Genomic DNA, 25927 nt, shown 5'->3' with positions numbered 1-25927 from the left:
GAATTGGTTTGAATTGGTTTGAATTGGTTTGAATTGGTTAGAATTAGTTTGAATTGGTTGAATTTGTTTAAAATCATCAATGAACTGTCGTTTGAATTGGTTTACACTTTGAAACTGACAAGTTTTTATGATTAGATAGGTCAAGTTGGTTTCCATGGCTCAGATTAGTTGGAACTGGGTTGAACTGGTTTTAATTGATCTGAACTGGTTTAAACTGGTTTTAATGGGTTTGAACTGGTTAGAACTGGTTTGAACTGGTTTGAACTGATTTGAACTGGTGTGAACTGGTTTTAAAAGGTTTTACTGGTTTTAATTGACAACAATGGTTTGAACTGGTTTAAACTGGTTTGATCTGGTTTAAATAAATTCAAATTTAGGAAAAAATATCTGTTTATAGTTCTAGCCAATATACAAATGGTAAAATGTATTCAATATTCCTGAATAGTATTTTAGTAGAGCGAGATAAACTCTCTTAGAAATCATAAATATAAATAAACCTCAGGGTTGAAACTGCAGTAAACCATCAAACCTGGCTTTAAATATGATGAAAACATTAAGAAAACGGTCTACAATATTTTCAAGCACAAATATACAACTTTAAAAAGTAAGTTACTAAAGAATTTGATAAAAAAACGGAAAAAAATCAAAATTTATTTCCAAAGATTGTGTTTTATCTTGAAAATGAGAAAAAGGACTTATGCGGAAAGAAAATTGTTAAAACTTATCCAATAACTACTTCTACAAAACTTTAACAAAATAACTGATATTAACAATTCGAATAAACACAAACTTTGATTTTTCAATCACTATATCTTTGCAACCCAAGGCCCTAGATGTTTCAAATTATGAATTCTGTTAAATCAAATAATCTAAGCTTAACCCTTTGCATCAAATTCACAACACGATTAACAATGCGAATAAGTAACAATGATTCCTTTCTTTTGCTTCCTCCTCCCCCCCCACTCATATTTCTTTCCAATCTTATTAAAACTTTTACTACAATTCCAATACAAACATTTCAACCAAACAATCTAGATTAGATTTGTGTTGCTCCAGGAGCTTGTTCAGGATCTAAATTCTCCGGGATCTAGTTTAGGATCTAGGTTCTCCAGGAGCTAGTTTAGGATCTAAATTCTCAAGGATCTAGTTTAGGATCTAGGTTCTCCAGGAGCTAGTTTAGGATCTAGGTTCTCCAGGAGCTAGTTTTGGATCTAGGTTCTCCAGGAGCTAGTTAAGGATCTAGGTTCTCCAGGAGCTAGTTTAGGATCTAGATTCTCCAGGAGCTAGTTTAGGATCTAGGTTCTCCAGGAGCTAGTTTAGGATCTAGGTTCTCCAGGAGCTAGTTTAGGATATAGGTTCTCCAGGAGCTAGATTAGGATCTAGGTTCTCCAGTAGCTAGTTTAGGATCTAGGTTCTCCAGGAGCTATAGTCTAGGGACTTCAGGTGCTTATGCATCTCCGAGCTTGACATCTCCCTCAACTACGGAGCAGGGAGAGTAGTTGTTCTTCTTCTCCGGGGCCTAGTGGATAGATAGATAGTTAGTTAGATGCTAAATTCACAATATCATACTTTATTGGGCTTTAAGGCAAATTTTACGATCTAGATTCTTCCTCTTTCCAAACAAATTTATACAGTTTTTTTTAATAAAATGTGAAGTTTAAAAACTGAAATACAGTTGATAACAGATTGAAATGGTTAAGAAAAAGGCCTGTTCTTTTTTCCCAGTAAGAATTATGCAAACCACTTCCAACTAAAACTTTAACTATCTATTAGATTAACTATATACCTTCTCCAACTATAACTTGTACCTATAGAACTAGTTGCCAGATTAACCATGTACCTTCTCCTAATCTAATTAACTGGTACCTTGAGAGGTTATTGGTAGATTAACCATATACCTACTTCTAATATAGCTAGTACCTTGAGAACTAGTTTGTAGATTAACCATGTATACCTTCTCCTAATATAGCTAGTACCTTGAGAACTAGTTGGTAGATTAACCATATACCTTCTCCTAATATAACTAGTACCTTGTGATCTAGTTTGTAGATTAACCATATACCTTCTCCTAATATAACTAGTACCTTGAGAACTAGTTTGTAGATTAACCATGTATACCTACTCCTAATATAACTAGTACCTTGAGAAATAGTTGGTAGATTAACCATGTACCTTCTCCTAATATAACTAGTACCTTGAGAACTAGTTTGTAGATTAACCATGTACCTTCTCCTGATATAACTTGTACCTTGAGAACTAGTTTGTAACATGTATAGTTCTCCTAATAGAACTAGTACCTTGAGAACTAGTTGGTATATTAACCATATACCTACTCCTAATATAACTAGTACCTTGAGAACTAGTTGGTAGATTAACCATGTACCTTCTCCTAATATAGCTAGTACCTTGAGAACTATTTGGCAGATTAACCATGTCTCTTCTCCTAATATAGCTTGTACTTTGAGAACTAGTTTATAGATTAACGATGTACCTTCTTCTACTTTAACAAGTACCTTGAGAACTAGCTGGTAGATGAGTCCTGCAGCAACACCCCCTAGGATAGGTCCGACCCAGTAAATCCAGTGATGAGCAAAGTTTCCAGTGATCACTGCTGGGCCCAGAGTTCTTGCAGGATTCATGCTGGAGCCTAAGCGTTTTATTTTCCATCTTAAGAATGTTTTTTTCTTTTACATTTTTCAAGTATTTTACTCTTTACCTGTCAGAGGGATTGCAAAGAGATGACATGTAGCGATGGAGAGACCGATTGCTAGAGGAGCACTTCCCTTCACACTCTCAGTATTGTTTTCATCTGCAGCTGCTCCGTATACAGTTAGAACCAGAACCATAGTAATCATCATCTCTACTCCTACAGCCTGGAATACAAGGAGAAAATGAGTTGAACCAGAACCATAGTAATCATCATCTCCACTCCTACAGCCTGGAATACAAGGAGAAAATGAGTAGATTCAGGACCACAGTGATCATCATCTCTTACTCCTACAATGTCTATGGGTATCCTATACTATGATATAAAACTAACCTGTACTATTGAAAGGTTAGGATCAACTCCAGTAGCTCCAAGACCAGCTCCACCTCGTAGCTCTGTAGAAACAAGTCCCCTGAGTAGACCAGCTCCGGCGATGGCTCCGAAGTTTTGCGCCAGAACATATATGCATCCGCGGGCAAATCCAATCTAAATTTGTTATTACTTTTTCTAATAATTTATATCTCAAATTTTCAAGGTTTTTTTTTAATTTTTCACTTTTTACTTTGACATGAATATATGCATTTCCAACAAATGCTTTCTCATTCTCTGTCTTTATTCTCTTATATCTATATTTTTTACCTTTCCCCCCGCTGCAAGTCCTGCAGTAACTGCTGGGTTTACATGGCACCCGGAGACATGTCCTAGAGCCTGCGCCAGGGTTGCAACTGTTACTCCGAAACACAGAGCAATCCTAAACATTGATTGGCATTGTTTAAATTTACTAGAAGCTGTATTTGCGTTTGAATATTATTCAGTAGATCCGACTTATTTAAACAAAACTTATCATTGCTAATTATCAATTATGTTTATCTGACCTATTTTGTTGTATTTAACAAATACAAATAACTATTTTGCTTTGTAAATAATTAAATTCAACAAAAATGATGTATTGATATAATTTAAAGAAAAAAAACTTATTTTAATTTGTACATTCATTTCACGCATGTTTGTATATCATAGGATACCTGACAAACTTTGATTGATGATCCCCCTCATCCTCTCCTCCTATACAGCTTCCACATCCAACAAACACCTAGAGAAGGAAGGAAACAATTACATGCATTCATTCACTGAAATATTTATTTTGGGACATTCTCAACACTCTTTATCCTCTCTTCTCTTTGTGCAATTACTATTTGTCTACCCTCCCTGATTCGTATTTCTAGCTGTTCCATATATTGTCCTCCTGCTTCCTTGCCCCTCTTCATTTTTCTCCAGTTTATTCTGTTTCTCCTACTACTCGTGCTCCTCCTGCTACTCCAGTTTCTTCTGTGCCTGCTGCTCCTCTTGTTTCTCCTGCTACTCATGTTCCTTCTGTACTTGCTGCTCCTCTTGTTCCTCCTGCTACTCCAGTTCCTTCTGTTCCTGCTGCTCCTCTTGTTTCTCCTGCTACTCATGTTCCTTCTGTACTTGCTGCTCCTCTTGTTCCTCCCTCCAGTTCCTTCTGTTCCTGCTGCTCCTCTTGTTCCTCCTGCTACTCCAGTTCCTTCTGTTCCTGCTGCTCCTCTTTTTCCTCCTGCTACTCCAGTTCCTTCTGTTCCTACTGCTCCTCTTGTTCCTCCTGCTTCTCCAGTTCCTTCTGTTCCTGCTGCTCCTCTTGTTCCTCCTGCTACTCCAGTTCCTTCTGTTCTTGCTGCTCCTCTTGTTCCTCCTGCTAATTCTGTTTTTCCTGTACCTGCTGCTCATTCCGGTTCTTCTGTTCATGTTGCTACTACTGATCCTGCTGCTCCTCCTGTTCTTCCCTTTCCTCCTGATCCTCCTGTTTATCCTACTCCTCCTGCTTTTCCTGGTACACATGTTTCTCCTGCTTCTCTTTTTCCTCCTGCGACTCCAGTTCCTTCTGTTACTGCTACTCCTTTTGTTCCTCCTGCAAATCCTGTTCTTCCTGTTCCTGCTGCTCCTCCCGTTCCTTCTGTTCACGTTACTAGTTCTGATCCTCCTGCTCTTTCTGTTCCTCCTGCTCCTCCTTTTCATCCTGGTCCTCCTGACCCTCATGTTCCCCCTGCTCCTCCTGCTTTTCCTACTCCTCATAATCCTCCTACTCTTCCCGTCCTGTCTACTCCTTCTGCTCCTTATGCTTCTCTTGCTACTCCTACACCTCCTGTCCCGTCTGCTCCTCTTGTTCCTTATGGTTCTCTTACTACTCCTACTCCTCCTGTCCCGTCTGCTCCACCTACTCCTACTGCTCCTTATGCTTCTCTTACTAATCCTACTCCTCCTGCTCCTGATGCTTCTCTTGCTACTCCTACTCCTATACCTCCTGCCCCCCCCCTCCCCAGTCATCTGTCAAGACTGGGGAATCCTAATCTGTTTGTGAACCGTCCCGTCATGTTTACACATGCACAGTGTTGACATAAACTGATAGGATTTTTATTTATTTTCATTTGTTGTGTTTCAGCATTCTAGAGGAGGACTTAGAAAACAAATTATCTCTAAAATTTTCTAACAAAGTAATTTAATAATTTGTTTAACCTACAGTATCTTTACACTACATTTTAAAATATTGATCAAAAGTTTTTGATTACTTTAATATTTTTAGAAAAATTACTTTGAGAAAGAATGATCAGAGAAGGTTGTCAACTAGATTCATCCTTTTAGATGAAGTGTTTTTTTAAAAATACAATTTTATTATTGGGAAGAATGTATAATATAGAAATCAAGTGTCTCTCCTTTGATATACTAAAATACAAAGATAGCATTAATTAAATGTTTTTTTTTTAATGATATTGAAAAATTTTACAATGTAAATTCTGTTTTTTGTTATTTTTTTTTGCATTTACACACCGAGGAAGTATACAAGACGAGTTTAAAGTCATTTTTCCCCATCGGTCTCTCCTTGTGTTAATTGATGAAAGTGTACATAAAGGTTGTTGAGAATATATCACCAAAAGAAATGTCATTTAAACAAAGAAAACATCTTTGAAAAAAAACACATTTGAATGAAATGAATGTTTACAAAGTTTAACATGGAACACGTCCATTTTCAATCAGTTTTTTATCTGAATTTTACTCGGGAAAGAAATTTTGTTATTGAAGAGAGTCTGAACCCTAATTCTTTCTTGTCAAAACATATCATCTATCTTACAGGGATACACAATTATTCTAGATTCAGAACATATTCAAAGAAAAAAGTTTATAAAACTCCATAAATATATAAATTAATTCAACCTAGTTTCTTACATTCAATTTAAAATGTTATGATTTAGATTTAAATCAAGGTTTAGGTTTAGGTTCAGGTTTAAGGCTAAGTTTAGATTTAAGGTTAGATTCAGGTTTAGGTTTAGGTTTTGGTTTCGGTTTTGGTTTTGGTTCAGGTTTAGGCTTAGGTTTAGGTTTAGGTTTAGGTATAAGTTTAGGCTTAGTTTAGGTTTAAGTTTAGGTTTTCGTTTTGTTTTTTGTTTTTGTTTTTGTTTTGGTTTAGGTTCAGGTTTAGGTTTAGGTTTAAGTTTAGGTTTAGTTTAGGTTTAAGTTTAGCTTTAGTTTAAGTTTAAGTTTAGGTTTTGGTTCAGGTTTAAGTATAGGTTTAAGTTTAGGTTTAGGTCCAGGTTCAAGTTAAGGTTTAGGATTATGTTTATGTTTAGGTTTAGGTTTAAGTTTAGGTTCAGGTTTAGGTTTCGAATATAAGTTTGATTATATTTACCAGAATGAGAGTTCCTAAGAATTCTGCAACAACTTGTTTAAAGAGTGTAGTAGTATCCTTGAGTTCTTCAAGTCCAAGATATGGAAACCTCATTTTAGCCACGCTATATAGTCTGAAATATCAATTAAAGATTAGATTAAGAAAAATTAAGTTTTGTGAACATTAAACATAAGGAAAAAGTCACGCAAGCATTTTACAACGATTTCCTTTAAACCCTCTCTATGAGAAGCAATGACAAATGATATTGTGGTTTTCTTTCAAACGGATCTTTACATGGTTTTATTTTGCTCTAAAACCCACGATTCGCTTTCTAAAAAATGGGAAACATTCAATTTGTATTGAAAGAAAACATAGAAAATAACAATTACTTATGTTTTTGCGAAATATTAATGAGATACTACTGAATTATAGTTTTATTATAAAAATCTGTAAAGAAGCTTTGGTATAAACTAAACCTTGAATTTTTTAATTCTTAACAACCTTTCATTTTTAGTCTTAAAGTATTGCTTTAAGCTTTATATAAACCAAATTATCTCTTGAATATATAAAGAATACAGATATTTCTGCATCAACCTCCCGAATTGTATCTCAAGTTTATTGTATCCCTCTGCATGTGTTCATCTTTACAATTATAAAGTTGAAATTTCTGTTTATCTGTTTGTATGTCCGATCATAACTCATGAACATTTTTACCGATTCACCTAAAATTTTTGTTGAGGAACTCAGTAGAATTACGTGAATGGTCTTCATTTGGTTAAAAAATTTAGTAGACCTTTTTTTACAAAAAGTTTAGTTTCCAGGGAAAGCCGGGTTCCCCAGCAAGTATAAGTATATAATCTCAGTTGTATCTATGGTTTTTACTATTATTAGAGGAAGGGTAGAGGTAATGGGATAAGTTTAATTTGGCCCAAGGAATCTTAGTTCTGAAAAAGGGATTCAAGTTCATCTAAAAACTAAAAATACAATCTGTTAATATTGTATTTTCTTGAATATTTAAATGTATGAAGTAGTAATCTCTGTTTGTTTGAATATCCAATCATAACTCTTGAACCCCTGGGCAGATTTGTCTAAAATTTTAAATGGGAAACTTGATAATTATGTAAAAAAAACGTTTCAAAATATTTAAGCTTAAATAAAGTTAAGAAAATATGTAGTAAATAATTAAGTTTCTTTTCCCCTAGTTTATAAATTTGAGATGAGATTTTATTTTTCACACCAAACAAAGTTTGAAGATACCATGCAAATACATACTAATTTAGAAAATGTCAATATAGTTCATAAAAATTCTGAATTTGTTTGATAAAGCTTCAAAACATTTTCTACTGGATTTAACAAAGCTGAAAATTTTCATTTTTTTACAATGTTATTTTTTATTGATGTTAAGATGATTTTTTTGGTTAAGAAACCATTAATAGATCCATTCATGTTTGAAAAAAAAACCTTAATATAGTTAAAACTTCAAAATTAAAAATTTTGAAATATGCTTCTTTATAAAAACTGAACGGAGAAAAGGGTTATAAAGGCTAAAGCTGAGATTTGTAGTTAATTGGAAGAAAAATACAATTAGTTCTAAAAACAAATTTGAGAAACAAGAAAAGAAAGAAAGAAACAAGAAATGTTTTACAAAAAAATCTAGAAATGAAATATAATTTTAACAAGATTTACGTAGAACTTGGTCCTGCAAATGTAAAAAATTTCAAAAAGTTGGGAATTTATGAATTTGAGACAGAGGTAGTTTAATCGGTTACGGCTGGTTCAAGTACACTCCCTCGGTCACTCAGCTAAATCATCAATTTAAAATTAATTTTGTAGATTTTTCAATCCTTATCTTGATTATAAGAAATCCGCTAAAAATATTGAAAATAAATGATTCTTTATATTAAAAACTGCAGCATTTTTGAACTTGAACCAGTAGTTGATCAGACTCTACCTACTTGAACTAACTACCTCTTTATATGAACCAACTCACAACTTAGAACTCTAGCAAGAAATCATTCTTGGAGTTTTCAAAACTATCTTTATCTGACTTCAATTCAATAATTAATCCAATATTGAAGAAGAAATACATGTTCAAGCTTTAACTTTACCATACATTATTTAGTATCGGAGATTGTGGTATAATTAAACTCACGTCAAACTAAAGTAAACTCACGTCAAACTAAAGTAAACTCACGTCAAACTAAAGTAAACTCACGTCAAACTAAACTTAACTCACGTCAAACTAAACTTAACTCACGTCAAGCTGAAGTAAACTCACGTCAAACTAAAGTAAACTCACGTCAAACTAAAGTAAACTCACGTCAAACTAAAGTAAACTCACGTCAAACTAAAGTAAACTCACGTGAAACTAAAGTAAACTCACGTCAAACTAAAGTAAACTCACATCAAACTAATGTAAACTCACGTCAAACTAAAGTAAACTCACGTCAAACTAAAGTAAACTCACGTGAAACTAAAGTAAACTCACGTGAAACTAAAGTAAACTCACGTGAAACTAAAGTAAACTCACGTCAAACTAAACTTAACTCACGTCAAACTGATGTAAACTCACTTCAAACAAAAGTAAACTCACGTCAAACCAAAGTAAACTCACGTCAAGCTGAAGTAAACTCACGTCAAATTAAAGTAAACTCACGTCATACTAAAGTAAACTCACGTCAAACTGATGTAAACTCACTTCAAACCAAAGTAAACTCACGTCAAACCAAAGTAAACTCACGTCAACTGAAGTAAACTCACGTGAAAGTAAAGTAAACTCACGTGAAACTAAAGTAAACTCACGTGAAACTAAAGTACACTCACGTCAAACTAAAGTAAACTCACGTCAAACTAAAGTAAACTTACGTGGAACTAAAGTAAACTCACGTCAAACTAAAGTAAACTTACGTAAAACTAAAGTAAACTCACGTCAAACTAAAGTAAACTCACGTAAAACTAAAGTACACTCACGTGAAACTAAAGTAAACTCACGTGAAACTTAAGTAAACTCACGTGAAACTAAAGTACACCCACGTCAAACTAAAGTAAACTCACGTCAAGCTAAAGTAAACTTACGTGAAACTAAAGTAAACTCACGTCAAACTAAAGTAAACTCACGTAAAACTAAAGTAAACTCACGTCAAACTAAAGTAAACTCACGTGAAACTAAAGTACACTCACGTCAAACTAAAGTAAACTCACGTCAAACTAAAGTAAACTTACGTGAAACTAAAGTAAAGTAAACTCATGTAAAACTAAAGTAAACTCACGTGAAACTAAAGTACACTCACGTCAAACTAAAGTAAACTTACGTGAAACTAAAGTAAACTCACGTCAAACTATAGTAAACTCACGTCAAAGTAAAGTAAAATGCACGTAAAATTGAAATATTAAATGTCCTCTTATTGAAGAGCTATTAAGAAGAAGAAAAAAATTTTGAATTTCAAATATGTAACCAAATAAATTTGCATTGTCTTTCCCTTGTGAGTAAAATCAGAACTAGAGGAGCAACGGAGGTACAAAGTCGTAACAGTAATGTTAATTTGACCTTCTCCTACTGGTAAGTTTGCAATGAACTGTGTGATACTATACATGATCTGTAATCTTTATATTATCAGAGAGACAAAGTTTAGCCGAGAGTGAAAGCAATCAGAAAGTATAACCGGAGAAAGAGAAGCTTCAACTGTTAGCAATGATGAATCAGGATCAGAAGATGATAATGTCAGACTGTTAGCAATGATGAACCAGGATCAGAAGATGATAATGTCAGACTGTTAGCAATGATGAACCAGGATCATAATATGATAATGGCGACTGTTAGCAATGATGAACCAGGATCAGAAGATGATAATGTCAGACTATTAGCAATAATGAACCAGGATCAGAAGATGATAATGTCAGACTGTTAGCAATGATGAACCAGGATCATAATATGATAATGGCGACTGTTAGCAATGATGAACCAGGATCAGAATATGACAAGGTCCAACTGAACAAATGATCAGCTAGGATCAGAATTTGATAAGGTCTGTCTGTAAACAATGATGAAGCAATATTAAAGAAAGTTGAGTATCTGAATTTAAGCAATGATAAGCTATTATCGGAGAAGGATGAACTCCGACTGTAAGCAATGATGAACTAGTATCGGAGAAGGATGAGCTCCGACTGTATGTCATGACGATCTAGTATCGGAGAAGGATACGCTCCGACTGGAAGATATATGTGCAGGACGCTCTCCGACTCCGTGACCGGAGGACTATTAGAAAATTAAACTCAATTATTCTGCAACACTGTTAGAGGACATCAATCTTACTTTAACCAATGTCACTTAAAGGTTCACCCTCCTCCCTCATAAATAATAGAATACGGGAGAACAACAAGTACCAGATAAAGGAGAAAGAGAAAATATAAAATAGAAGATATATGGAGGAAAATTACGATGAAATTTGAAAAAAAGAGAAATTAGGGAATAAATCGCTGTTCATCGACGGTTATTAGGAGGATTCAGGATGATGAGGAAATGAGGGAGAAGGGGATGTTGAGGATTATGAGATGGATTGAGAAGATAATAATGATGTAAAGAAGGTTGGGAGAAAAGGATAAGATAATAATGAGGAATTAAGTAAGTATGGAAGGATGATGATGAGGGTATGGGGGAGTAGGGAAGGATGATGATGAGGGTATGGGGGAGTAGGGAAGGATGATGATGAGGGTATGGGGGAGTAGGGAAGGATGATGATGAGGGTATGGGGGAGTAGGGAAGGATGATGATGAGGGTATGGGGGAGTAGGGAAGGATGATGATGAGGATATGGGGGAGTGGGGAAGGATGATGATGATGCGGGTGAGGGAGGAAGGGATGATGATGATGAGGGTATGAAGAAAGTGCAGGGAAAATGTTGAAGCAAATATTTAAGAAAAGAAGAGGTTGTTTATTGTTAGCTTACTACTTCTACCTATCGCTGCTTTAATTGGACTGATCCTATCTCTAGTTCTCCGGGAGCTACGCTGACCAGAAGCGGTAGTTTAAAGGATTTACTACGGAGAACTATTCATCCTGAACCCTTTCTTTTGCAATCGACCGTCTTAAAACCCCCCCTCGCCCATTCCCCTGCCCTGAACCCTCCAATCTCTCATTCCCCTGCCCTGAACCCTTCAATCTCTCATTCCCCTGCCCTGAACCCTTCAATCTCTCATTCCCCTGCCCTGAACCCTTCAATCTCTCATTCCCCTGCCCCGAACCCTTCAATCTCTCATTCCCCTGCCCTGGACCCTTCAATCTCCCAGTCCCCTGCCCTGAACCCTTCCATCTCTCATTCCCCTGCCCTGAACCCTTTCTTCTCCCAGTCCCCTGCCCTGAACCCTTCAATCTCTCATTACCCTGCCCTGAACCCTTTCTTCTCCCAGTCCCCTGCTAAACCCTCTTCCTTCTCCCAGTCCCCTGCTAAATACCCTTTCTTCTCCCACTCCCCTGCACTGAACTCTTTCTACTCCCAGTCCCCTGCTAAATACCCTTCCTTCTCCCAGTCCCCTGCACTGATCCCTTCCTTCTCTGAAGTCCTAACTCTAACCTCTTCAAACTCCCTTATCCAATACTTTCCTTAGTGGTCTTCCTGGTCAAAACTTTGTCTAAAACCTTATTTCTCAAAACTGAACAACAAACCAAGATGGAAAAAAACAGAAATTTCTCTAGAATAGCTTATGCCTGTATAGTCCCTTGTTCAAACATACAAGTTTCATCACAGAATAATATTTTAATTTAACATTTTCATTTCACCCAGCTCCATGATCTAATCGTCACTTCAACCAGCTCCCTGTTCTCGATCCGCCCTTCACCCAGGTCCATAGTCTGTATCCTCCCTTCACGGCCAGCTCCCTATTCTCAATCCTTCCTTCACCCAGCTCCCTGGTCTCAATCCTTCCTTCGCGCAGCTCAATGGTCTCAATCCTTCCTTCACCCAGCTCCCTGGTCTGTATCCAACCTTCAGCCAGCTCCCTGGTCTAAATCCTCCCTTCATACAGCTCCCTGGTCTCAATCCTTCATTCACCCAGCTCCTTGGTCTCAATCCTCCAATCCCCCAGCTCCCTGGTCTGTATCCAACCTTCAGCCAGCTCCCTGGTCTGAACCTTCCCATCCCCCAGCTTCCTGGTCTGTATCCAACCTTCATCCAGCTCCCTGGTCTAAATCCTCCCATCCCCCGGCTCTCTGGTATGTATCAAACCTTTATCCAGCTCCCTGGTTTAAATCCTCCCTTCACCGAGCTCCGTGGTCTGTATCCAACCTTCACCCATCTCCTGGTCTAAAATATCTCTTAAACTACCCAGTTCCCTTCCCCTTAATCTGTTCTATTCTCTCCTCCCCCATATTTACCCCCAACCCTCGCTTCCCTCATATGTTTCCCCGCTACCCATGATATCCCAGATACCCGTCTCTTCTACTCCTCCTTCCTCATTGACCCAGTTCAATGAACAAGGGTTCATTTGTGAAATATATTTGAAGAATCTTTCCTTTGATCTTTAAACTATATATTCCAGGGTTAATTATCCGATACAGACCCCAGACTATTCAGTATTCATCAATCCTCCCTTTCTCATTTCTTCTCGTTTTACTCCCTACTTCTATTCCCATCCCTCCACTTCCACTTCACTTCCTATCCCTATTTCCACCCCTATCTTATTTCTTGTCATTTTACTCCCTACTTCTATTCCCATTCCTCCACCCCTTTCCTTCAATTCCTATCCTTATTTCCATCCCTATCTCATTTCTTCTCATTTTGCTCCCTAGTTCTATTCCCATCCCTCCACCCCTTTCCTTCACTTCCTATCCCTATTTCCATCCCTATCCCATTTCTTCTCATTTTACTCCCTACTTCTATTCCCATCCCTCCACCCCTTTCCTTCACTTCCTATCCGTATTTCCATCCCTATCTCATTTCTTCTCATTTTACTCCCTACTTCTATTCCCATCCCTCCACCCCTTTCCTTCACTTCCTATCCCTATTTCCATCCCTATCTCATTTCTTCTCATTTCTTCTCATTTTACTCCCTACTTCTATTCCTATCCCTTCCCCCTTTTCCTTCACATCCTATCCCTATTTCCAACCTTCTCTCATTTCTTCTCATTCTCCTGCTACACCTATTCCCATCCCTCCCCCTTCCCCTTCCCGTCCCAACCCTTCTGCAATTATGTCACCTTCCTCTTCCTCCCATTCCTACCGTTTTCCCATTCTCCCACTTTCTTTTTCCATCATACCCCTTCCCCCCCTTGCTTCTTCTTCTCTTTACAGACAAATATTTTAAATATTTAAACCAAAGACTTTGCTAATTAGCAAAGTCTTTGATTCAAACATATTTTATGAAATTTTTTTTGAAAATATTTCAGGAGATATTTTCTGAATTTCAAGATATCTAAACTTTTGCTGGAACCTTTAAGGAAGAATGGGACACAAAATATATATTGAAAAACGATAAATCACAAAATAAACCAATAAATAGAATCTTAAAGATTGAAAAATTACAAATTGTTCATATTTTCATATTAAAATATTCATGATTTATCTTCAAGAATCACATAATGTTCATACAAAAGATCATATTTATGGAAACCCTTATTTTTAGTAATGTACTTTATTTTACATCTAATTTTAGAAAATTACTTTTCTTACAAAAAATAAGAGGAGTTTTGTTTCTTCTTCAGATTTTTCTGGTGGGAGAAACCACCCCTGGTGCACTTAAAACTACAGGGGGACCCTCAAAACAAAACTACAGGGGGACCCTCAAAAAACGGATTAACTTCTGTCCCAATAATCTTGTTAAAGGACTTAAAATCTCTCCCTTAACTTCAGAAAAAAAAAATCTTTTATCTACAGGGTTACACACAAACAATGAGACTTCAGAGACGACTTTACGAATTTTATTCCTTTTTTCAATATTCGTGGTTCCCTGCAGCTTTATACTTTTTACATTCCTTGCTTAATATTTAGTACACCTACAAAAATCCTAATTCAAAGTCCAATTAGAACCAACTAAATCTTCAATTGGACAGAATTAAGGATTATTAGGTCGTCTTTATAGTCTTATGTTTTGTGGGCAACCCTGTATATATCTGAACCCCCTAAAAATGATCTTCTGGCGTTTTTAATATCTATGGTGTACACTTATAACGTAATCCTAAAGACTGAACTCTAATGAGAGAAACCCAAAAATAGAGTTTGCAACAATCAAACAGCTTTAATGAACATTTTTTGGCATGGTATTAAACTGGGGCCTTTTAAAGAAATCGTTTAAAATATAAACATTTTAAAGTAATATTAATAAGTATTTATTTTTATAATTTCTAAGCATATTTTTTTTCTCTCTGAATTGTTCATTAAAGTAAACAGAGAGTTGTTTGAAAATTTGACATTATAGTTTTACGCCAAACGAAAGCGTCGAACGACAAATGTTACCTAATTAACCTCTTCTATAGTTAATTGCTAGAGAATTTAACCCTATCTCTGCTGGGGTACTTGAAAACCAGGATATGCTCTAAATCCCATGTTTGATGTCCAAATATGACAAATGATACATCATTGGAAAGCTCTTGTGCTCTACTTTTAGAATCTGCAAAAAAAATTTGCAAATTTGCAAAAATTGAATTTTTTATCGCAAAATCTAGTTATATAGTAAAAATGTTTACAAAAAAAATTTGTCCAAAAAATGAAAAATTATACATTTTTGAAAAGCCCTTGACCATGCCATTTCAAATATGCAAAAATGTTTGCAAAATATTAAATAACCTGAATTTTAATCAAGAAAAACTAAAAATGTGAAAATTTCTTTTGACAGGTTGTTTCCACAAAATTTGCACTTTTTTCGCAAAACTTGTGCAATTCGTTTCCTTATGTCAAAGGCTTTCCAAAAAGCTAAATTTTATCAAAATCTGACATGTGGAAGTGGGTCAAAACAAAGATTTAGTTTGTAACAGGAAAAAGCAGTCATTCAGGCAGTGTGCCTGAGGACTCAGGCAGTTAGTATTAAAGCCCAGTTTTAGGCCTAAAGGGAGGGCTTTGGGTATGTAGGAAAAGTCAGAAAATTTCAACAGACCAATACTTTTTGAGTTATGTAAAAAAAACTACAGGGGGGGTCAAATTGAACCCCCCCCCCAGGAGGAATAGGGTTAAATAGAGTAATGGGGCTTAAAATCCGCTAATCCCTGTTTACTTGGGTCACCCTGTACAAGAAAGTACATTCTGTCTGTATTGACATATGTTTCCATCTTTTATTCCGTCAAAAATAGCGTTAAAGACTTTTAAATTTAAAATATACAGGGTGAGTAAAAAAACAGGATTGCCGATGTTTTACACAAAATTTTCGAAAATTTTGTTTGGTTTTGATTTAGACGTAAAAAAATAAAATGTGATAAAGAAATTCATATTGAAAAAAAATCCGCGAAGCCAAATTGAAAAATTATGTTGAAAAGTATAATTCTATTATTTATCAAAATTTCATAAAAATTGAATGCAAATGACAAAATGACTTAATTCCTAGAAATAAGTATTAATAGAAAATACAAAAATCTTTTTGACGGATGGAAATGGGTTCCAAAGTAAAGGCCCACTGTAACCACAAGATCAGAGGTTTTTAAATATTTATTGAATTCAACCAAATAAACAAATATCTAGATTTACGTTTATTTTTGCTTTAACGGAGGAAACAAAAACGTGGTTTATGACAGGAAGTTCATTAAGGAAACACAGTTAAATGAAAACATTATTATCTTTTTCATTTTCCAGACAATTAATATTGAAATTATTCGGGTTTTTTAGAAATGAAAAAATTGTATTTAAAATATTTCCCGTTTTCGCTCCGTTTTATCTATTCTTAAAACCGACCCATGAACTCTTCCAATAATTGATTTACCACCCAGCCCTTCTCTCCTGTACTGAAGCTGTATTCTGATTCTCTGGTTGTATAACTGAAACCTTTACTATATATATTTTTACTTAGTTTTTGATCTTTAGAAAGCGTTATTTATTCTGCAGAACTCCTCAGACCCTAGGGTCTATCCCCTTAGCCCCCCTAAGGTCCACCCACCCCCATCCTCCCTAAGGTACTGTAAGAAATGATACGCGTGCCGTTGTCAGAGAAACTGGAAAGATAAGGTTACATTTTAGATTTTAGATTTTAGATTTTAGAATTTATATTTAATTTATCTTTATACTTATCCGTTATACTGCTTCAGTATTGTTTTAAACATTCCAGTATGGTGCTTAAACAGTTCCTCAACCCCCCTTCCCTTGAGATCCGACTCATACCCCCCCNACTATACTATAGTACCTCTAAAAGAAGTACATTCCTTGTTCTTTTCCTAAAACATAATAATTGAGTGACGACATACATACAAATCATGTCCTTCCTTTATTATAGGACAGAGCAAAAATGTGGTTTTTGTTGTTTTAAAACAGAGCAATTGTGGAAATCTGCGAGGATGAAGACGATTTTAAGGTCCTCTGTATATTGGGACACCCTGTGTTAAAGCTGCTACACCAAAACAAATATATGCTTCTTTAATATTTTAAAGATGTCTCCGCTTAAATCTACCCAACCGCCTTCCTCTCATTATCTCTCTAATTCCCCAGAAAACCCTTTCACATATTTTGGGAGTAAAGGAACTGGGAATTCCTGGTTCCGCTAAATAAATCCCCCCCCCCCCTCCATATTTTCTTTAACTGTCTGCTTTCTCTTCCTGATCCTTATCTACTAAATTTATTTCCTTTATTCTCTCGACCTTCTCTTTTTTCCTAAATCTTACTTCATTGATTTGTATAAAACCACCATTTATCATTTTTCCTTTTGATAAGGTTTAATTATTTCTGTTCTTTCATATTTTTCTTCTCTTCAATGGAAGGATTATGTAGAAACCGTGGAATTGGTTACCCACAAAGAATGATACTTCAGAGACGACTTATGGTTATTGATTTATTTTCGAAATTATTTAGCATACAACAAAAAGACTTAAATCCAACTTTTAAGACCTTGTATAATTTCTACAGCACTTTAATATATATTTATTGTCTTTAAAACCCATTTAATTATATCTTCTTCTTTTTACATTATTAAAAAATTCTTTATCAATTCTGTCACTTTTTCTCGGCATTCCCTCCCCCCCCCCTGCCCCCAACTCACACTTCTTTCTCAGTGCTTTTAAGGCGATAAATATGAATAACTGCAAAGAAGGAATTCTTCAACTCGACTTGAAATTTATTGGATTCAATGAATACAAGTTAGTGTACTTAGTTAGCAGTTAACATCACAGAATAGAATAGAATAGAATAGAATTGAATAGAATAGTAGAATTTATGTGTATTACTATTTATACATTGTTAACGCATCTAACCCCTATCAGTTTATATTATGATTTCTATGGTGTGCACAGTGCCAAGTACTCTTAAATCAATCATTTTATACAGTTCTTCCCCTGAAAGTTGGCGGCCGTAGTGTTACTGTCCTTCTGGGGAATGTTTATGTTTTTACAGTTTCCCTAGTTTTACAGTTGAAATCAGTGTTCTAAGCATTTAAACCTTTCTCTGAAAAAAGATGATAAAAAACGTTTTCACCTCAAATTAAATTGTAAATTGCATCTAAGATTAGAATTTTACATGTTTTCAATCATAACTCATTTTATTTAAGAGCTATTGATAAGAATAAAACTCTAACCGGATAAATTTACTTTTCTCATATTTGTGCGTGAAACTAGGTCATAAATGTCGAATAAATTTAACCTCCTGTCTAACTAGTTTATAGTGTTTTCTGTTGTAAATCTAAGATCAAGCATTGATCTCAATCTTATGCAGATCTACGGATTAATTTAATTCCCCTAAAGGATCCTATCTTTAATTAAGGGATCAAGCATGGATCCATTTATTTAAAAGTGCCTACATTGGATATCAAGATTAAACGTTCAGGATTAAGGATACTCTGTATACACAAAAGTTTCTATCTCAAGAAGCCTAGAATGAACAACTTATTGCACCATAAATGTTAAAAACTAGCAAGGGTCTATGGGGGGGGGGGTAAATAAAAACGCGTACTACAATCAACTCCATACTGAAGTCCGACACAACGTTTTTGCCGTTGTAGTCGTCTGAGCAAACCAATCAGAAAGCAAAAAATAGATATAAACAATAATTGATTTCTTAAAATTATCACTGCAGAAGGAGTTTTTCCTTAGAGGTGAGAAATTGGAAGCAAATTATAATGAATTAATGTACTATTAGGTTAAGACATTTTTTTGGGGGGTCTTAAATAGCTTTTAGGAAACATAGTTTTTGCTTTTCCAGGGGGTAAGGGGACTCGATCCTAATAGCCCCCTCCCCTTTGTATTCGCCCCTGCACTGTATTCTATTACGCTGTATCCAGTTCATCCAATTCAACTTAGATTATCTGTCTTGGATATATTGGAGTAATAAGAATCAAATTTCAGCCTCAGATAAACTTAAACTTAAACTTTTGCTAAATTTGCGAGCTAGGGCCGGGGGAGTGCAGGAAGGTGGTGCAGGAACTTGAAGAAGGGGACAGGGTAAGAAGTGATTGAGGGGTAGAAGGATGCAGAAGGTTTGTTCGAGCTGTTGCAAAAAAAGTGCAAGAAAGTATAAGATGAATCAGGAAAGTGCAATATGGAGCAGAAAGGCGCAGGAAGTTGAAGACTGGAACAGGAAGGTGCAGACTGAACAGGAAGGTGTAGGCTGGAACAGGAAGGTGCAGGCTGGAACCGGAAGGTGTAGGCTGGAACAGCAAAGTGTAGGCTGGAACAGGAAGTTGTAGGCTGGAACAGGAAGGTGTAGGCTGGAACAGGAAGGTGTAGGCTGGAACTGGAAGGTGCAGGCTTGAGCAGGAAGGTGTAGGCTGGAACAGGAAGGTGCAGACTGGAACAATAAAGTGTAGGCTGGAACAGGAAGGTGTAGGCTGGAACAGGAAGGAGCAGGCTGGAACAGGAAGGTGTAGGCTGGAACATGAAGGTGCAGGCTGGAACAGGAAGGTGCAGGCTGGAACAGGAAGGTGCAGGCTGGAACAGGAAGGTGTAGGCTGGAACAGGAAGGTGCAGGCTGGAACAGGAAGGTGCAGGCTGGAACAGGAAGGTGCAGGCTGGAACAGGAAGGTGTAGGATGGAACTGGAAGGTGCAGACTGGAACAGGAAGGTGCAGACTGGAACAGGAAGGTGTAGACTGGAACAGGAAGGTGTAGACTGGAACAGGAAGGTGCAGACTGGAACAGGAAAGTGTATGCCAGAACAGGAAGGTTTAGGAAGGGTAAGGACATGCATGGTATAGTATTGGGCAGATGGACAGAAGAGTCCAAAGAGAGGAGAAGAGAGGGGTCACAGGAGACAGAAGGGGACAGTAGGGGGCATTAAAGGGCATGTAGCAAAAGGGGGCAAAAGGGAAAAGGTAATTTTCTGTCGAAAATAGTTAATTTGAAGGTGGAATTAAGAAACTCTTATTAAATGCAGAAATTAATAATTCATTTATATTGAAATATTAATTCATTTCACACATCAACACCTTGTTTTAAATGGCTTGTAAATCAAATCTTCTTATCTTCTCGGTTTAATAAATATTTACAACTAGAGTTTTATGATAAACTCAAATATGAATGTGCAATTGATTGATTTATTATCATTAAAACATGTTAATAGTCAATTAAGTTTAGTATTTCTACTCTGCTTGTAAATTCTGTCAGGGTTAGGTAATACAATACAGCCAAGTACAGAATACTTTATTTGCTCACTCAAACTCAGGAATTTGATTAAAAAAACTTGAAAACAAAACATAGGGTAAATAAATTCAAGAAAAATGTCAGCTCTCCGGGAAAACAGCATTGTTCATGCAGTATAGATGCACGACGTTCGTATTCTAAATGTGTCCCAAAAATATCGAAATTTATTGATTAAAATTGCATAATCAACTTTACGACTATTTACTTTACATAGAAGTTAAGAGAATTTTACTTGATCAAGGGTTGCCAAGACCAAATTTGTATTCAAAATATCCAGAGTGTCTAAACGCAGTAAGTTTTTTATCTAAAGTTCATCGAAGGAAGTGCAGTTGTTAAGTAAAGTTGTCAATTTCCCGTAAAAGTGTAATGTTATTTTACTTTAGTCCCAGGGGCAGTTTAACATCTGTTTGTGGGGAATTATGGGTTAGTTATGTTGGTCAAAAGGTAATAAATAATTACCAAAAATTAAACACGTTTGTTACATAACTTTCCTTCAGCGAATCATCATCCCGACTTAATCAGTTCTAATTTTGCAGCCTCCATTACTGATTTTACTTGAGATGTCTAACATAAGGAGTGATATTTACAGTTAAACCTAATTCAATAAGTATTATGCTTAAATTATTGGAATGCTACGGATGATTTTACTTATTTTACTGAGTCTGAAGATGAGACAAAGGAATTGAGTCTTTGCCACAAACTCTGATTTTCTAATCATTATATCTTTGGAACCAAATGTTGCAGATCTTAGATATTTCAAACTATGAATTCTGTTAGATCAAATAATTTGATTTTATAATATCAAAGGATTACAACATTGATATCTAAAGATATTGAGGTTTAAATATTTGATTTTGTTCCGAAGACTCAATTCCTTTAACCAGGCATTTTTTAACATATTTGATTGCAATAAAAGCGCCACTAGTAGTTGCACTAAATATTTTTAAAAGAAAGTAAATATTTGATTGCAATAAAAGCGCCACTAGTAGTAGCCACTAAATATTTTTAAAAGAAAGTAAATATTTGATTGCAATAAAAGCGCCACTAGTAGTTGCACTAAATATTTTTAAAAGAAAGTAAATATTTGATTGCAATAAAAGCGCCACTAGTAGTTGCACTAAATATTTTTAAAAGAAAGTAAATATTTGATTGCAATAAAAGCGCCACTAGTAGTAGCCACTGAATATTTTTAAAAGAAAGTAAATATTTGATTGCAATAAAAGCGCCACTAGTAGTAGCCACTAAATATTTTTAAAAGAAAGAACAGATTTTCCCTCAAGAAATTCAACTACAAGGTGTCCCACGAAACATCACAGTTGGCGAACAGTTTTAAATTTCTTCTTCCAAATACTGTATTAGATATTAAAGACTTTTCGCAGTTTAATTCGTTAAAAAAATCTTTTACTCAAATATATTTTACTTAGAAATATTTTTTCCTATTAATATGAATGCTATATGATATTGTTTATTAATCTCCTTGGTATCAAATAGCTCAACAAAATATGGAAGAAGACATTTTATACTATTCACCAACTATCATGTTTCGTGGGACACCCTGTACAAGCAAAACTTTAGGTACGGGACCTTAAAGGGACTGTAAGCGTAATTTCAAGTGACCCTTCATGCAAAGATTTTTCTGATAAAGATGAATCAGATATTAATGTTTATATAACTGATTATTTACAATTCTGCAAATAAATCACAAATTAAGTAACTTGTATACACTTAGATTATATAAAGGTTTCAAGGGTACCATGGTTAATCGGCCATTGTCATTGTCAAAAAAACAGGTTTTGAAACATTTTTATATTTCCAGGATATTTAGTTGTTATTGTTTCAAGATCTATTCTTTTAGAATAAAGTTGAATAATAAATATTGTGAATTATTTAAGAGATCCAAGACGGCTTTTATGTGGTCTCTCAGCCACTTAAAACTAACGGCATCTATAAGTGCATCCTGAGTCCGAATTTAATGACTTTGAGCCGCGTCTCAAATCCGACAAAAACCGGTTTCAATTGAGCGCTGGCTTAAATCTTGAAACATTGCATACAATTTTAAGTGGAACTAACCATATTTTATCCGCGGCCTAAATTCTTTAAATTCAGCCTCTGTTTATATCAGAATATGACTGTCATATTTTGATCTCTCATTCTAAATCCGTCAAAATATCTTGAGAGATATTGTATGACTGAAAATTTAAAAAAATATCGTGAGAGATATTGTATGACTGAAAACAAAAAAAAAATATCGTGAGAGATATTGTATGACTGAAAATTTAAAAAAAAATATCGTGAGAGATATTGTATGACTGAAAATTAAAAAAAAAATATCGTGAGAGATATTGTATGACTGAAAATTTAAAACAAAAAATATCGTGAGAGATATTGTTTGACTGAAAATTTAAAACAAAAAATATCGCGAGAGATATTGTATGACTGAAAATTTAAAACAAAAAATATCGTGAGAGATATTGTATGACTGGAAATTTAAAACAAAAAATATCGTGAGAGATATTGTATGACTGAAAATTTAAAACAAAAAATATCGTGAGAGATATTGTATGACTGAAAATTAAAAAAAAATATCGTGAGAGATATTGTATGACTGAAAATAAAAAAAAAATATCGTGAGAGATATTGTATGACTGAAAATAAAAAAAAATATCGTGAGAGATATTGTATGACTGAAAATTTAAAAAAAAATATCGTGAGAGATATTGTATGTCTGAAAATTTAAAAAGAAAACATGCATACCCCAACTAAGAACAAAAATAAACTTTTACCAATTTTCTGAGTTCAATAAGTTTTGCAAGAAATTTTTTAGAAGTACTTTTAGATGTCTCAGCGGCTCAGTTACATTACATATAGTTACAGTTCCTATAATTACACTTAAAATAATTACATTTGTTGTTGTTACAACGCAAATAGCTTAACAAGAAAGTTATTAAATCACTTATTGAGCGAAATGGGTCTCTTTGCACTGTACAATTTCTGTCCCTCATGTTCATTGGTGTATTTGCAGTCATAACTAAAGTCTAAAAGTCGGATTCCTCTTCCAAAGTTTTCTGGTTATCACTGTAATAAATAAAAAACTTACTTCCTTACTTCTGGTGGACAAATTACTATCACTGAAATAATTTTATTCCTAAACTGCTCCTTGATTAGTGATAACTAGCAGTTTTATTATTTTATTCCTACACTGCTCCTTGATTAGTGATTACTAATAGTTTTATTATTTCATTCCTACACTGCTCCTTGATTAGTGATTACTAACAGTTTTATTATTTTATTCCTACACTGCTCCTTGATTAGTGATTACTAACAGTTTTATTATTTTATTCCTACACTGCTCCTTGATTAGTGATTACTAACAGTTTTATTCCTACACTGCTCCTTGATTAGTGATTGCTTAAAGTGTTATTCTTACACTGCTCCTTGATTAGTGATTGCTAACAGTTTTATTCCTACACTGCTCCTTGATCAGTGATCACTGACAGTTTTATTCCTTCACAGCTCCTTGATTAGTGATCACTAACAGTTTTATTCCAACACTGCTCCTTGATTAGTGATTGCTAACAGTGTTATTCCTACACTGCTCCTTGATTAGTTATTAATAACAGTTTTATTATTTCATTCCTACATTGCTCCTTGATTAGTGATTACTTACAGTTTTATTCCTACACTGCTCCTTGATTAGTGATTACTAACAGTTTTATTATTGTTTTTCAATTCAATCTCCTCAACTGCAGTTTAATATTACTCGAACCTTGTTACTCATTTTTTAAATAACATAAATTAAATTGAGAGGAGTTTTTCAGAAATATAAAAACATGATTTTTAACCTATTTTTTACAATTCTTCCAAATTTGTTTAGTTCACACCAAAATCTCACATTGGATGGTTTGGTTGCATACATCAATTCAATAATGTACTAATCCTTTAGCTTGCAAACTACAGGGTGTCCCAATAAACATGGGAATTCAGTGACGAATTCGATATCGTCTTTTTAAATAATTCTTTGATTTAGTTTAGTGATATCTACTGAGAAAGCTGAGAGTTTCGTCTGCTATGTTCACATTTTGTTTGTTTATGTTTTGACTGCATACGGTTGTACTTAGTAAAACAAGAAAATTACAGTATACAAACACGGTAAACTTGTCCGTCTTCACTGTTCATCTTGCGGAGACATTATAGACACATATTTACAGTCTTTTACCCTTTTCATAAAATAAACTCTAGCAGACAAAATAATATTATGGCTTTTGAAATTAAGTATTACAATGCTAATTCATAACAAAGACGATATCGAATTTGTCACTGAATTCCCATGTTTTTTGGGACACACTGTATCTAATCAAATCAGACAACCCGATAAAATGTTTTTAGTTTTATATTAGAACATATGAAAAAATATTTATTTAGATTTTTATTTTCAATAAATTTTTATTTTGTTTTAAGAGCTTATACAAGAAGGCGTGCATCAAATAGATCCAATATAAAAAGATTAATCTCCTACTAAAATAAAACTAAAAATAGTTTCCTTTAAATCTTGACGCATGCTATCAGTTCAGAATCTTTTCTTATAATGAAGATACAGAGTAGGTGGAAAATATTTGGCGATTATCAGACTTATTAAAAAATCAGCCTTCTGGATAGGGTTTAAGTTATTACTCACACCCTTGGATATGATTTGAGTAAAAACTTCTGGATAGGGTTTAAGTTATTACTCACACCTTTGGATATGATTTGAGTAAAAACTTAGCCCTTTGGCCAGGTTTGGAGTAATCAATCAGCCCTAGATATTCTTTGGCCAGGTTTGGAGTAATCAATCAGCCCTAGATATTCTTTGAGTGATTACTAATCCTTTTGAATAGGTTTTGTATTACTCAGACCACTGGATAGGTTTTGTATTATTCAGAACACTGGATAGGTTTTGGGTAATTACTCAGACCACTGGATAGGTTTTGTGTAATTACTCAGACCACTGGATAGGTTTTGTGTAATAACCGAGCACACTGGATAGGCTTTGTGTAATAACCGAGCACACTGGATAGGTTTTCTAGTTCCTCAGTCCCCTGTATGGATTTTAAGTAATTACTCAGCCTTTTGGATAGAGGTTGAGTATAAATAACTCAGACTGAGAGAGGTTTTTAGTAATTGCTCAGCCCCCAAAATGGCTAAGTAATTACTCAGCCATTTAATAAGGTGTTGAATAATTACTTAGGCTCATGGATAGATTGTTAGTAATTACTCAGACCACTGGATAGGTTTTGTGTAATTACCGGGCACACTGGATAGGTTTTTTCCAGTTCCTCAGCCCCCTAAATGGCTAAGTAATTACTTAGCCAATTAATAAGGTGTTAAATAATTACTTAGGCTCATGGATAGATTGTTAGTAATTACTCAGAACGCTGGATAGGGTTTGTGTAATTTCTCGGCTCTCTAGAAAGGTTTCAAGTAATAACTTAGCCATTTGAATATGTTTTGTGTTATTACTCAGCTCCGTGGATAGGTTTTGTGTAATTATACAGCTCCTTGGATAGGTTGTGTGTAATTACTCAGCTCCCTGGATAGCTTTTGAGTAAATACTCAGCTCCCTGGATAGGTTTTGTGTAATTACTCAGCTCCCTTCAGTAATTACTCCACCTCAGGTCGATTGGTTTCTAGTTTGAATTAAACTCACATACAAATATACAAAATACATTTATACATAGAATTTACATAGAAATCTGTAAAATGTTTGATCAAAAAGACCATTGGTCAAATACCTTATTTCGTAGATTCTAG

At 34.9% G+C, this 25927-nt stretch overlaps 3 protein-coding genes across 4 annotated transcripts; 1 reads left to right on the top strand and 2 right to left on the bottom strand.

Moving 5' to 3' along the window:
- Positions 1-979: 979 nt before the first annotated feature.
- Positions 980-25927, bottom strand: LOC111713419 (aquaporin AQPAe.a). Of its 2 annotated transcripts, XM_023488267.1 has the most exons (9): positions 25909-25927; positions 6408-6519; positions 3733-3800; positions 3347-3458; positions 3041-3193; positions 2717-2873; positions 2514-2647; positions 1408-1519; positions 980-1351 (listed from the first exon to the last, which is right to left on the bottom strand). In XM_023488267.1, the coding sequence occupies exons 2-8, from the start codon at positions 6498-6500 to the stop codon at positions 1448-1450; spliced, it is 789 nt and encodes a 262-aa protein (XP_023344035.1). In that variant the 5' UTR covers positions 6501-6519; positions 25909-25927; the 3' UTR covers positions 980-1351; positions 1408-1447. The 2 variants fall into 2 exon arrangements, with proteins under 2 accessions (XP_023344035.1, XP_023344034.1); XM_023488266.1 differs by having other exon boundaries at positions 980-1519.
- Positions 10193-11989, top strand: LOC111713423 (repetitive proline-rich cell wall protein 2-like). The gene is made up of 2 exons (XM_023488270.1): positions 10193-10281; positions 11377-11989. Exons 1-2 carry the CDS (start codon positions 10193-10195, stop codon positions 11987-11989), a joined length of 702 nt encoding a protein of 233 aa, XP_023344038.1.
- LOC111713421 (myomodulin neuropeptides 1-like) lies at positions 12247-12579 on the bottom strand. Its single transcript, XM_023488269.1, has one exon. It carries the CDS (start codon positions 12577-12579, stop codon positions 12247-12249), a length of 333 nt encoding a protein of 110 aa, XP_023344037.1.

This window comes from Eurytemora carolleeae, unplaced genomic scaffold (assembly GCF_000591075.1).
Source record: "Eurytemora carolleeae unplaced genomic scaffold, Eaff_2.0 scaffold1406, whole genome shotgun sequence".
Taxonomy (NCBI): domain Eukaryota; kingdom Metazoa; phylum Arthropoda; class Copepoda; order Calanoida; family Temoridae; genus Eurytemora; species Eurytemora carolleeae.
This window is presented reverse-complemented; position numbering and strand designations above follow the sequence as displayed.

Coding starts and splice junctions, on each gene's coding strand:
- LOC111713423 (XM_023488270.1), top strand. CDS start 10,193: ATGGCGACTGTTAGCAATGATGAACCAGGATCAGAAGATGATAATGTC. Junction 10,282..11,376: donor CAGGATCAGAAGATGATAAT/GTCAGACTGTTA, acceptor TCCTATCTCTAG/TTCTCCGGGAGCTACGCTGA.
- LOC111713419 (XM_023488266.1), bottom strand. CDS start 6,500: ATGAGGTTTCCATATCTTGGACTTGAAGAACTCAAGGATACTACTACA. Junction 3,801..6,407: donor TCTTAGGAACTCTCATTCTG/GTAAATATAATC, acceptor TTCCTTCTCTAG/GTGTTTGTTGGATGTGGAAG. Junction 3,459..3,732: donor CATCAATCAAAGTTTGTCAG/GTATCCTATGAT, acceptor ATCAATGTTTAG/GATTGCTCTGTGTTTCGGAG.
- LOC111713421 (XM_023488269.1), bottom strand. CDS start 12,579: ATGGGAGGATTTAGACCAGGGAGCTGGATGAAGGTTGGATACAGACCA.